Source organism: Mercenaria mercenaria, chromosome 19 (genome assembly GCF_021730395.1).
Source record: "Mercenaria mercenaria strain notata chromosome 19, MADL_Memer_1, whole genome shotgun sequence".
In the NCBI taxonomy this organism is placed as follows: domain Eukaryota; kingdom Metazoa; phylum Mollusca; class Bivalvia; order Venerida; family Veneridae; genus Mercenaria; species Mercenaria mercenaria.
The window spans coordinates 18,696,313-18,709,782 of NC_069379.1; the positions used below are offsets into that span (position 1 = coordinate 18,696,313).

General features: G+C 39.4%; 1 protein-coding gene across 1 annotated transcript in view; it reads left to right on the forward strand.

Annotated features, from left to right (window-relative positions):
* Nucleotides 1-426: 426 nt before the first annotated feature.
* LOC123542478 (uncharacterized) overlaps nt 427-13,470 on the forward strand; it is a 29,323-nt gene continuing 16,279 nt past the window's right edge. The window contains exons 1-4 of the mRNA XM_053531204.1: nt 427-469; nt 2,908-4,041; nt 9,340-9,556; nt 12,882-12,943. Of these exons, the coding sequence (XP_053387179.1) occupies nt 427-469; nt 2,908-4,041; nt 9,340-9,556; nt 12,882-12,943 (1,456 nt within the window). The remainder of the gene's footprint in view (nt 470-2,907; nt 4,042-9,339; nt 9,557-12,881; nt 12,944-13,470) is intronic.

A 13,470-nucleotide genomic window follows, 5' to 3' on the forward strand; every position in this document is an offset into this window, starting at 1 on the left:
CTCGAATTCCAAGGGATCGAGCGTTTAACTTCGAGATAACCGAAATTCGACTTAAAATAATATTTTGGGTAATGTGTTTCTGGTCAGGACGAGATAGCCGGAATTTGAAATACCGGTAAGCGAGTTCGAGATATAGAGTTTTCAGCTGTATTATTAAATGAACCATACACGGATGTCATCTTCGAATACAGTAACGTATATAGTCCATTCTTCTCCAGGGGATGCTTTTTATGGGCATATATCACCGAATATCTTGTATTATACACCAAAACGACAAATTTGTGCATCGATACGACACATACAGTATTAATTTTTGTGCTATTTTCACAGTCTTCAAACGCACCAGCACGTCAGAACGAAATGGCAGAGATATGCCACCATACTCTTGTTTTGATTTTGTTAAAAATGTTTCTTTTCTTTTCAGAAATGTTAAGCAGCAGCAGCAGCAGTAATACAGATCCAGAGACAGGTACGATTAACGTATATGTTCGCTTTTAAGACGCACTCGCTTATAAGACGTCTGATATGCAATCTGGGGTTTCTCTTTCTTTTAATTTCCCTGTAGTACACACGTATTAGATGCTCCCTACTCTTTGAACTGGAAATATGACCCCTAATAATGCGTCTTACAGTCGAAAATATACCGGAACACTTCGTTTGATACAGTAAGTCTGAGAGAGACCGGAGCGGTGGTCAAGTGGGTAAGATATAGGCCAAAGATGGTCGTAAGTTGAAACTTCAATTAGGGTAACGGCAGCGTACCCTCTGATATGACCATAGGAATTAAGGTGATTTAAGGCTCATGTAAGATGTTTGATTACCTCCCCTCAAGTGAAATTACCTCCTCTACGGTGAAGTTACCTCCCCCCAGTCGCTTTATTCTCGAGGACCATTGACACAAGTCATTATGACGCCCCACCGAACTTCTCACCCGGCCAAATGTCGTCTTTTCGCCTTCCAGAAAAAAACGATCGAAATAATTTAATTGGAGATAAAGTGTAAGATTTTAATACTTTTGGAATATTTGTAAGTCCATGATGAATTTGCTCACTCTTATCCCCTTCCACACCTACTCCGCTTACCCATATCCCACGACCTTCAGTTACAAACAAATCATGAAAAAAGAGATAGACTGCATCAGGAGGGCGTACGTGCGTGCATCTGTCCGTCCGTCCGACCGCCTGCCTGCTTGTCTAATTTTTGTTTAAATAATAAGTTAATAACTTGTCGAACACTGGGAAACCCTTTATATTTGCCTTCGTGAAATGTATTTTTGCGCGAACAGTCTATAAGGTCAATGCCACATTTAGGTAAAGGGGTTGGAGGGAGGGGGTGGGCGGGGGGAGGGGGGGCGGAGGTGGAGGACAAAGGGCTTGACAAATCATCACCTCAGTACTACTTCCAGTGTTATGCAAAACCCGGGCTAGTAATGATGTTTAGCTTGGCAACATTTGGCGGAGCGACTTTCAGTAGGGGAGGCTTTCGGAGGGGCAACGTTTGGCGTAGTCCAAATCCGTGACTCTAGTTACCTCCCCTGACAATATCAGACTGAAATGAAATGAAAGTGATAATTACGCCACGAGTTGGACTACGTTTGGCGGTACAATGTTCGGCGGGGTGATATTTGAAAGGGCAATTGTATCATGTCACGTGTCAACTGCATGGTATTCTAGTGAAGCAGCACTATAAAGTTTGGCATAATGCTTACTGCTACAAGAAGCAGTGCTACCGTATTTTATATATGAGCCGCGTCATGAGAAAACCAACATAGTGGCTTTGCGACCAGCATGGATCCAGACCAGACTGCGCGGATAGTGGCTTTGCGACCAGCATGGATCCAGACCAGAAAGCGCGGGTAGTGGCCTTGCGACCAGCATGGATCCATAACAGCCTGCGCATCCGCGCAGTCTGGTCAGGATCCATGCTGTTCGCTAACGGGTTCTCTAATTGCAATAGGCTTTGAAAGCGAACAGCATGGATCCGGATGCGCAGGCTTGTCTGGATCCATGCTGGTCGCAAAGCCACTATGTTGGTTTTCTCATGGCGCGGCTCATATTGTATAAGTGAAAAATACGCTAAACCAAACAACCGCTTACAGTCTCGTTAAATAAGCTTCGAGCTTTCATCTAAATCGAATTAAAAGCGACTAAATTAACAAAACACAGCTGTCTAAAAATACCGATGCAGAATGGGGTCAGACAAAAAAACTTACATTATCTAAATTTATCGCAAACTTAGAGTTATTCAAGAACCGATTTTAGAAAAAAGATAAATGAGCCGCGCCATGAGAAAACCAACATAGTGGCTTTGCGACCAGCATGGATCCAGACCAGCCTGCGCATCCGCGCAGTCTGGTCAGGATCCATGCTGTTCGCTAACGGGTTCTCTAATTGCAATAGGCTTTGAAAGCGAACAGTATGGATCCCGACCAGACTGCGCGGATGCGCAGGCTGGTCTGGATCCATGCTGGTCGCAAAGTCACTATGTTGGTTTTCTCATGGCGCGGCTCAAATTGTCTAGTTTGTTCAGTCCTAATGTTAAAAATGAAATGACATTATATTGGTCTTGTTATCTGACCGAAGCCGATGGCCGTGACAGAGGGCAAATAACAACGCCAATGTGAAATCACACAGTCAGTGATAATTTTATCATTAAGCTCCCTCTCCCCCCCCCCCCCCCCCCCCCCCGCTCCCACACCTCAGTTAACCAACCAAAACGCTTGAATCCAGTATCGGTATTTGTTCCATTTTTTATCCATATTTGCTCTGATAATTTTATTTTGGTTGAGTAAGATATTGGCTCAAATTGTTTTATAAAATAATATGTCCAGTAATGCATAGTTGAATGATAACGATATATATACTATTACATTATATCACGATGATATTAAGTGCATTTTATTTTCAGGGTGCTATTACTGTACTGTTGGTGATGTGAAACACAAGGGAAATACACACTTCAAGCACGTGAATGGCTGTATTGAGTACGACCACTGCACGTGCAACTGCGATGGAAGCTGGAACTGCCCTGGAGAATATGCTACAGATACTTGCAGAACAAATCCGGACACCGGATGTTATTATTGCGAAGTTCATGGGAAACGGTATGAAGGGAATTCGTATTTTCAACATACTAACGGCTGTATTGAGTACAATTGTGTGTGTAATTGCGATGGAAGTTGGGACTGCCCTGGGGAGAGAGCTCGTGATCTTTGTAGACAGAACTTAACCACGGAGTGCTATTATTGCGAAGTCGATGACTATTTATATCAAGGAAACTCACAATTTGATTTGGTGCGGGACTGTTACAAATATCCCGGATGTACCTGCGCGTGCGATGGAGGATGGACATGCGCACATACTAGGGGGGAATACGTATGTGATCCAAGGGGCCGGGAACAAACCAACTGCAACATCTGTTATTTTGACGGAAAAGTATATCGTGGTAATTCCATGTTTTCACTCGATAAAGAGTGCGTTAAGTACATCTGTACTTGCGACTGCGCCGGGAGATTTTACTGTCCGTCAGCCAATGCAAGGAAAACTTGCGAAAACGGAAACAGTGCTTATTTTGCCAGCATAAGTTACGGCGTCAATGTTGGGCATGCGCACACGAGAGCTCCAAGACAAGTAAGTGTAGATACAGAATGTTCACCGTGTCAAGTATCCGATACAGAATTTTACCAAGCTGGGGACCAGTTTTCGCTTGAGATTAAATGCAACAGATTTCAGTGCTTTTGTAAATGTGATGGTACCTACGAATGCCCATCTGGAGGCACAGTTAACATATGTAAAGGGTCAGGGACCTCTGGAGGGTCCTCATCATCCCGTGGATCCTCGTCATCCGGCAGTTCTTACCGTTACTCCAGTGGCGGGACAGCCGTTTCCGGTGGTGGAGGCATAGACGCGACGTCAGCTGGTGCCCGTCGTGGTTCAAGCGTTACGGCGATTGGAAGGGGAACCTTGGTGAATGCAGATGAGGACAGGGATACAGGTGTAAGCGTCTGCAGGAACTGTGAATATCTCGGTGTGAAATATGAAGGTAATTTTATCTTAAGATAGATAGCTCGTAAAAGTAATCAATATTTTCCTTTTTTAGCCCACCATCATCATCAGATGGTGGGCTATTAAAATCACGCTGCGTCCGTAGTCCGTCCGTCATTCCGTCCGTCCGTCCGTCCGTTAACAATTTCTCGTTATCGCATCTCCTCAGAAACTACTGGGGGGATTTTGACTAAACTTTGTCAGAATGATGTATTGGTACCCTAGTTGTGTCCTTCTGAAAATCAGACTGGTTCAACAATTTATGAGTGAGTTATGGCCCTTTGTTTATTTCTATAATTTACATAGATTTATATAGGGAAAAACTTTGAAAACCTTCTTGTCCAAAAGCACAGAGCCTAGGGCTTTGATATTTGGTATGAAGCATCATCTAGTGGTCCTCTACCAAGATGATTAAAATTATTTCTCTTGGGTCAGATATGGCCCCGCCCTGGGGGTCACATGGTTTATATAGACTTATATAGGGAAAAACTTTGAAAAACCTCTTGTCCAAAACCACAAGATCTAGGGCTTTGATATTTTGTATGTGACATCATCTAGTGGTCTTCAACTAAAATTGTTCAAATTATACCCCTAGGGTCAAATATGGCCCAGCCCTGGGGATTCTCTTCTTCTTCTTGTCGTTCGCCCTGGGGATCATATGGTTTACATAGACTTATATAGGGAAAAACTTTGAAAATCTTCTTGTCCAAACTATAAAGCCTAGGGCTTTGATATTTGTAATGTAGCATCATCTAGTGGTTCTCTACCAAGTTTGTTCAAATTATCCCCCTAGGGTCAAATATGGCCCCGCCCCGGGGGTCACATGGTTGATATAGACTTATATAGGGAAAAGCTTTTAAAATATTCTTGTCAATAATTACAACATTCAAATTTGGACCGCATGTATATTTTTGAGTGGCAAGATGAACCTTGACATGAGTTGATCTTGATTTTGACCTAGTGACCTACTTTCACATTTCTGTAGCTACAGCCTTCAAATTTGGACCACATGCATAGTTTTGTGCACCGGAAAAAACTTTGACCTTGATTTTGACCTAGTGACCTACTTTCACATTTTTGAAGGTACAGGCGTCAAATTTGGACCATATGCATAGTTCCGTGTTTCAAAATGAAATTTGACATTGATTTTGACCTAGTGACCTACTTTCACATTTCTCAAGCTACAGCCTTCAAATTTGGACCACATGCATAGTTTTGCGTATCGAAAAAACTTTGACCTTGACATTGACCTAGTGACCTACTTTCACATTTTTGAAGGTACAGGCTTCAAATTTGGACCACATGCATAGTTTTGTGTTCGGATATGAAATTTGACTTTGATTTTGACCTAGTGACCTACTTTCACATTTTCTCAAGCTATACAGCCTTCAGATTTGGACCACATGCATAGTTTTGTGAACCAGAAAACACTTTAACCTTGACATTGACCTAGTGACCTACTTTCACATATTTTGAAGGTAAGGCTTCAAATTTGGACCACATGCATAGTTTCGTGTTCGGAAATGAAATTTGACCTTGATTTTGACCTAGTGACCTACTTCAACATTTCTCAAGCTATAGCCTTCAAATTTTGACCACATGCATAGTTTTGCGTATCGAAAAAACTTTGACCTTGACATTGACCTAGTGACCTACTTTCACATTTTTGAAGGTACAGGCTTCAAATTTGGACCACATGCATAGTTTTGTGTTCGGGTATGAAATTTGACCTTGATTTTGACCTAGTGACCTACTTCCACATTTCTCAAGCTACAGCCTTCAAATTTTGACCACATGCATAGTTTTGTGTATCGAAAAAACTTTGACCTTGACATTGACCTAGTGACCTACTTTCACATTTTTGAAGGTACAGGCTTCAAATTTGGACCACATGCATAGTTTTGTATTCCGAAATGAAATTTGACCTTGATTTTGACCTAGTGACCTACTTTTACATTTCTCAAGCTACAGGCTTCAAATTTGTACCACTTGCATAGTTTTATGTACCGAAATGAATTTTTACCTTAAGATTGACCTAGTGACCTACTTTCACATTTCTGTAGCTACAGGCTTCAAATTTAGACCACATGCATAGGATTGTGTACAAAAAAAAACTTTGACCTTGACATTGACCTAGTGACCTACTTTCACATTTTTGAAGGTACAGGCTTCAAATTTGGACCACATGCATAGATTTGTGTTCTGAAGTGAAATTTGACCTTGATTTTGACCTAGTGACCCACTTACACATTTCTCAAGCTACAGCCTTCAAATTTGGACCACTTGCATAGTTTTGTGTACCGAATTAAACTTTGACCTTAAGATTGACCTAGTGACCTACTTTCAAATTTCTCAAGCTACAGCCTTTAAACTTGATGCACATGCATAGTTTTGTGTAAAAAGAACTTTGTCCTTGAAATTGATCTAGTGACCTACTTTCACATTTCTCAAGCTACAGCTTTCGAATTTGGACCACATGCACAGTGTTGTGTACGGAAATGAAATTTGACCTTGAGCTAGTCAGTAAGTCTTGAAATTTGGAACACTCAAAAATGGCACTTTGGTGGGCGCCAAGATCACTCTGTGATCTCTTGTTGTACTCTATATCGGCATGCTTCGCCCATTTTTCAATTCAGCCTGGATAGCCGAAATAGACAAAAAAGACAAAAAATCAAACTGTCAATGTTGGTCTACCGCTGGTATTTTGATGACATGTCCGTTAAATAAACATGTATGTTTTTCTCTTGGAAAGACTGTGTATATATGAAGAAATTATTGAAAGCCGGTGCGTAGTGCTAGTTACGAAATGCTAAATGCCATATTCGAGATTCTAAATGTAAAACATTTAATGCTAAAGACCAAATACTCAATGCTAAAAGCTTTATGCCAAATTTAGAACACAAATAATTTCATGCATTTAAAAGATAAGTGCCGAATGCTAAATGCCAGCTTTCAATTAATATTCAAATGTTTACTTCCAAATGTGCGTATCAAATTGTAATTGCTACATACTTACAGAAAATTTCTGATTATCAAATACTTTAACTTAGTAATTTCATAATCATTATTTCTAAATGTCTAGCTGTTATTGTAAATGAATATAGTCTTTAATATTTGAGGGTACGTCCTGTCAAACTAGCCTGAAATGAAGCAATATTATATCCTTTATTGAATTAAGAAGTTTTTAGAAAGAAAAAAAACCCCGCTATATGTTAATAACTATTGAAATGCCTAATTCGTCCATTTCCGTAGCGCTATATGATATTTCAGCTCTTTATTTAAATATACACTAAACAATAAGCATTTGGCATTCCGATTGTTCCAAATTTCGCATTTAAAAATTAACATTTATCATTAGACATTTGGCATTCAGTATTTTGCAGTTAGTGTGTTTTAGTCGCGCCGGCCTTCCGTAACTTATGTACTTATAAGTTAAATTGGTGTGAGGACAATAAAAAAGAACGGGAATTTAAGTAAGTACTTTTTATAATTTTTTAAAAAAAAATTTTATATGATAGAAAACTAATAAAGTTTAAAAATAAAGAATGGGAGAAGGAAATATAATTTTATTCTTTCACGAACCGATTTTTTTACTAAAAAAACCAAAGAAGGTCATGCTATAAGCACACTAACGTTAACGTCATAACGGCGCGCTGAAAATGAATAAAACACACATGAAACATACATTATTTATTCATAAGTTACCGTGTTATAATCGAACACAACAGTGTTTTATTCGCTGTCATTTATATGAGTACACTTTCTACGGATCTGAACTCTAAATAATGGTTTTATTAGACGATAAAATCTATCTTTAAGATAATGTTATTTTTTAAGTATACCGGCAAGTGAATCTCGTAATGATCTTGGATAGCTTACAAGCATGTATCTATGCTCTGCAAGTGATTAATTACCAAATGTTTACAATTAATTTCCTTGGGGAAACAAAAAACATAGGGATTCGAACATAAGATCTGGTTTAAACATATTTTATTGCATAACAATAAATATTTACATCCCAAATACAAAACTTAACAACGTTATATGCAAAAGGGTTGTGTAACAAGTTCTCTCACAACCCTTTCACTTACATGTGATTCAGCTACAAAATGTGTTATTCATAAAGCTATTCAAAAATAATTGAGCCGTGCCATGGGAAAACCAACATAGTGGGTTTGCGACCAACATGGAACCAGACCAGCCTGCGCATTCGCGCAGTCTGGGCAGGATCCATGCTGTTCGCTAACAGTCTCTCCAATTCCAATAGGCTTTGAAAGCGAACAGCATGGATCCTGACCAGACTGCGCGGATGCGCAGGCTGGTCTGGATCCATGCTGGTCGCCAACCCACTATGTTGGTTTTCTCATGGCACGGCTCATATATTTTTGAAGTAAAAAAGAAGAGGGAAAGAGGAAAGAAAAGATAGTAAGACGAATTATAGTTAGATCAAGGACAACATATTCTTTATATTTCGCGTGGTACTGATATTTTAGTTATTGCTTTGTAGATTTTTATTCTTTGTCATGTTGTCGCAGAACTAAAACTAGATGAAATTCAGAAATTGGACACAAAAGTCACTGCTATTTTTTTAATTCTCAAAACGCTTTGTATCTTTAATATTTTTTTTTCGTACGATCTCATGATCAAAAGAATTGAATTTTTTCCAGTTTACATACCGGACAGGTAAAGAAGCTTAAACATGAACACTGCATATTGATTTAACTCTTTGGAGGCTTGAAATGACAATATATGTGTGCAGTGATATATGTGCGGTGAAATCGTTGCGCACTGATAACGTTGTGCAGTGGTAAAGGTTATCGTTGTCTGGTCATATCGTTGTGCAGTGATAGTGTTGCGCAGTAATATCTTTGTGCAGTGATATCCTTGTGCAGCAATATCGTTGCAAAAGGATATCTTTGTGAAGTTGTATCTGTACATAGTAATATCGTTGTGTAGTGATATCGCTGCGTAGTAGTATCGGTACATAGTAATATCGTTGTGCAGGGATATCATTGCCCTTTGATATCGTTGTGCAGTGATACCATTGCGCAGTGATATCATTGTGCAGTGATATTGTCGTGAAATGCTACCGGTATATAGTAATATCGTTGTGCAGGTATATCATTGCCCAGTGATATCGTTGTGCAGGGGTATCGTTGAGCAGTAATATCGTTGCACAGTGATGTCTGCGCGCGGTGAAGTATCGGAGTGCAGTGATTATATCAACGTGCAGTGATATCAGCTAGCATTGATATTAGTCAGAAAACATTTGCTACACTGATATCTATGATTTCAGGTAATAGACCGTTCACTTTTGAGAAAGGATGTTTCCAGTACAACTGTTTTTGTGCTTGCAACGGAAGCTTCAATTGCCCGTCAGAAAGGTCCGAATATATATGTGAAGGCAGGAGGGAGTGTGTCAGGTGTGATCTCACGGATTATGACGGAAGTTTTAAGGAACCAAACACAAATTTCCAGATAAGAAGAGGTTGCGAGCTGTTCGAGAAGTGCAGGTGAGAGCCATGATAAAAGATGTTTGCGGTGAAAGCACACTGTATAGTCAATCATTATATAAGCCGCGCCATGAGAAAACCAACATAGTGGCTTTGCGACCAGCATGGATCCAGACCAGCCTGCGCATCCGCGCAGTCTGGTCAGGATCCATGCTGTTGGCTAACGGTTTCTCTAATTGCAATAGGCTTTGAAAGCGAACAGCATGGATCCTGACTAGACTGCGCGGATGCGCAGGCTGGCCTGGATCCATGCTGGTCGCAAAGCCACTATGTTGGTTTTTTCATGGCGCGGCTCATATACCTTACTATTAATAGAGGTGAAAATCCTGTAACCCACACCAGCTAACCGGAAGCATTTTACAGTGTATTTTGTGCTTAATTGATAATAATTATGTAAAACATGTCACCATATATGATATGTAATTGAGTTTGTTCAATATGTTATGATGATATGCCTATGGTACAAGTCATATAAAATATCTGACATATTCCGTTCAAAACATATCTAAGGATATTTATGAAAACTGTTTATCTCATGAAGATGACATACTAAACCTTTTGCCAATCCCAAGGCCAAAGGTCAAGAATAATAGCCTTCTATGCCGAGGACGCTTACTCACATGGCTTCTGCAATTATAGTCTAAATTCCTGTTTTGCAATTTATAAAACTTGGGCGGTACGTTTTACTCATTAATATGGCGTGCAGAACCATGGTTTCTAAATGCGCTAGATGAAGGTCAAGGTCCCGATATTAAAGAATTTTAGTAACATTAAATTGATATCTGCAAACAAAACCTCTTGTTAACTAAATATTTTGTCCTTGCAAGGTTCTAACCCATCACCCCATGCTTGTTGTGCCAGTATTAGCCATTGTATCTTTATTAGCCCACCATCATCAGATGGTGGGCTATTCAAATCACTCTGCGTCCGTGGTCCGTCCGTCCGTCGTCCGTCAGTCCGTCCGTTAACAATTTCTCGTTATCGCATCTCCTCAGAAACTACTGGGGAGATTTTGACCAAACTTTGTCAGAATGATGTTTTGGTACCTTAGTTGTGTCCCCCTGAAAATCAGGCTAGTTAAACAATTTTAGTGAGTTATGGCCCTTTGTTTATTTCTATAATTTACATAGATTTATATAGGGAAAAACTTTGAAAATCTTCTTGTCCAAAACCACAGTGCACAGGGCTTTGATATTTGGTATGAAGCATCATCTAGTGGTCCTCTACCAAGAAGATTCAAATTATTTCCCTGGGGTCTAATATGACCCCGCCCCAAGGGGTCACATGGTTTATATAGACTTATATAGGGAAAAACTTTGAAAATCTTCTTGTCCAAACCACAAAGCCTAGGGCTTTGATATTTTATATGTGACATCATCTAGTGGTCTTCTACTAAGATTGTTCAAATTATCCCCCTAGGGTCAAATATGGCCCCGCCCCGGGGGTCACATGGTTTACATAGACTTACATAGGGAAAAACTTTGAAAATCTTCTTGTCCAAACCACAAAGCCTAGAGCTTTGATATTTGTAATGTAGCATCATCTAGGGGTTCTCTACCAAGTTTGTTCAAATTATCCCCCTAGGGTCAAATATGGCCCCGCCCTAGGGGTCACGTGGTTCATATAGACTTATATAGGGAAAAGCTTTTAAAATCTTCCTGTCAATAACCTACAGCATTCAAATTTTGACCACATGTATGGTTTTGAGTGGCAAGATGAACCTTGACATGAGTTGACCTTGATTTTGACCTAGTGACCTACTTTCACATTTCTGTAGCTACAGCCTTTAAATTTGGATCACATGCATAGTTTTGTGTACCGAAACAAACTTTGACCTTGACATTGACCTAGTGACCTACTTTTACATTTTTGAAGGTACAGGCTTCAAGTTTATACCACATGCATAGTTCTGTGTTCCAAAATAAAATGTGACCTTGATTTTGACCTAGTGATATACGTTCACATTTCTCAAGCTACAGCCTTCAAATTTGGACCACTTGCATAGTTTTGTGAACCGAAATGAACTTTGACCTTAAGATTAACCTAGCGACCTACTTTCACTTTTCTGTAGCTACAGGCTTCAAATTTAGACCACATGCATAGGATTGTGTACCGAAACAAACCTTGACCTTGACATTGACCTAGTGACCTACTTTCACATTTTTGAAGGTACAGGCTTCAAATTTGGACCACATGCATAGATTTGTGTTCTGAAATGAAATTTGACCTTGATTTTGACCTAGTGACCTACTTTCACATTTCTCAAGCTACAGCCTTCAAATTTGGACCACTTGCATAGTTTTGTGTACCGAAATAAACTTTGACCTTAAGATTGACCTAGTGACCTACTTTCAAATTTCTCAAACTACAGCCTTCAAACTTGATGCACATGCATAGTTTTGTGTACAAAGAACTTTGTCTTTGAAATTGATCTAGTGACCTACTTTCACATTTCTCAAGCTACAACTTTAAAATTTGGACCACATGCATGGACCACATGCACAGTGTTGTGTACGGAAATGAACTTTGACCTTGAGCTAGTCAGTAAGTCTTGAAATTTGGAACACTCAAAAATGGCACATTGGTGGGCGCCAAGATCACTCTGTGATCTCTTGTAATACCTCGTTCTTGAAAATCTATCTTGGAACATTTCTTACCTAAAGCCTGACAACATTGAATTTGCATATACTTATTTTGACGGGGGCTGGTTAAGAGGATGGTAGTGGGTGATACCATTTCAATGGATTTTCTTTTTCTATGTGATGACACTTATCCAGCTAGCATCAGCAAGGTTGGTGGTTCTACCCGGATATCCCCATCATCCCAAAAGTAAAGTTCGGAGGGGCACCTGGGATCTTCTTCAACCATTAAAAGCTGGGAAGTTGTTGTATGATCTAAGATGTGTTGTTGTGACTTAAAATCTAACTATTCGTGGTTATTACTTAACAATGTATAAAACGTGTCTGTATCATAAGGTTCTTTACTCGGTATTTTTCGTGCGATTACGTTATGTGACTTCGGCATTCTTCGGATTTTTACGATAACCACTGATCATATGAGCTACATTAATGGCCGGAGAATGCTGAAATAAAAGATGTGAATACGAAACAGCACGGCCCGGAAATTGTCGATTGCTATTACCGGTCCATTACCGTAAAACTGTCTGTAAATGCATTTTAAGTGCAGTTACGGCAAAATAATATAGGTATAATATTTCAAGCCCCAAAACGTTGATGAAAACGGGACCGGGGTGTATATATGGTTCACACATTTTGATGTCTTAAGGAATTCGGTGTCGTTAATTTCAGAATAAATATCTTTTCAGATGTAATTGTGACGGTGGATGGAGTTGTGATGATGGAGTATACACATGTGAATTAAAGTCAGGTAATCTTTGTTAATATTAATTTGGGATTATAGAGTCCATTCAATTTCAGCTCGAATGTTCGAAAAATGAGTCCCATAATTCTGAATTGTATTATTATATTTTGGCAAAGTTATGCCCGTTTTTCGGACTTGGCAAATGCAGAATAAAGTTTTGCACAGAAATTACAATCTCTAAAGCTAATGCTGATACATGTGTTTAACACAGATTTTGTGTGCAGTTGTACAAGATCACAGCATCAAGTCCCATAACTGTTGAATAACTGTTAAATTTAGACAATAGACCTACCGTATATTTCCGCTTATAAGACGCATTATTAGGAACCATATTTCCAGTTCAATATTGGGGAGCATCTTATAAGCGTGTACTACAAGGAAATTAAAAGAAAAAGAAGCCTCAGATTGCATGTCCGACTACGCGGTGCGTCTTATAAGCGAGTGTGTCTTATAAGCGGAAATATACAGTATTCCTAGATAGAAAGTCTATTTTACTGACAAACTTTCGTATTGTTGAGCGTACTGTCATGAGA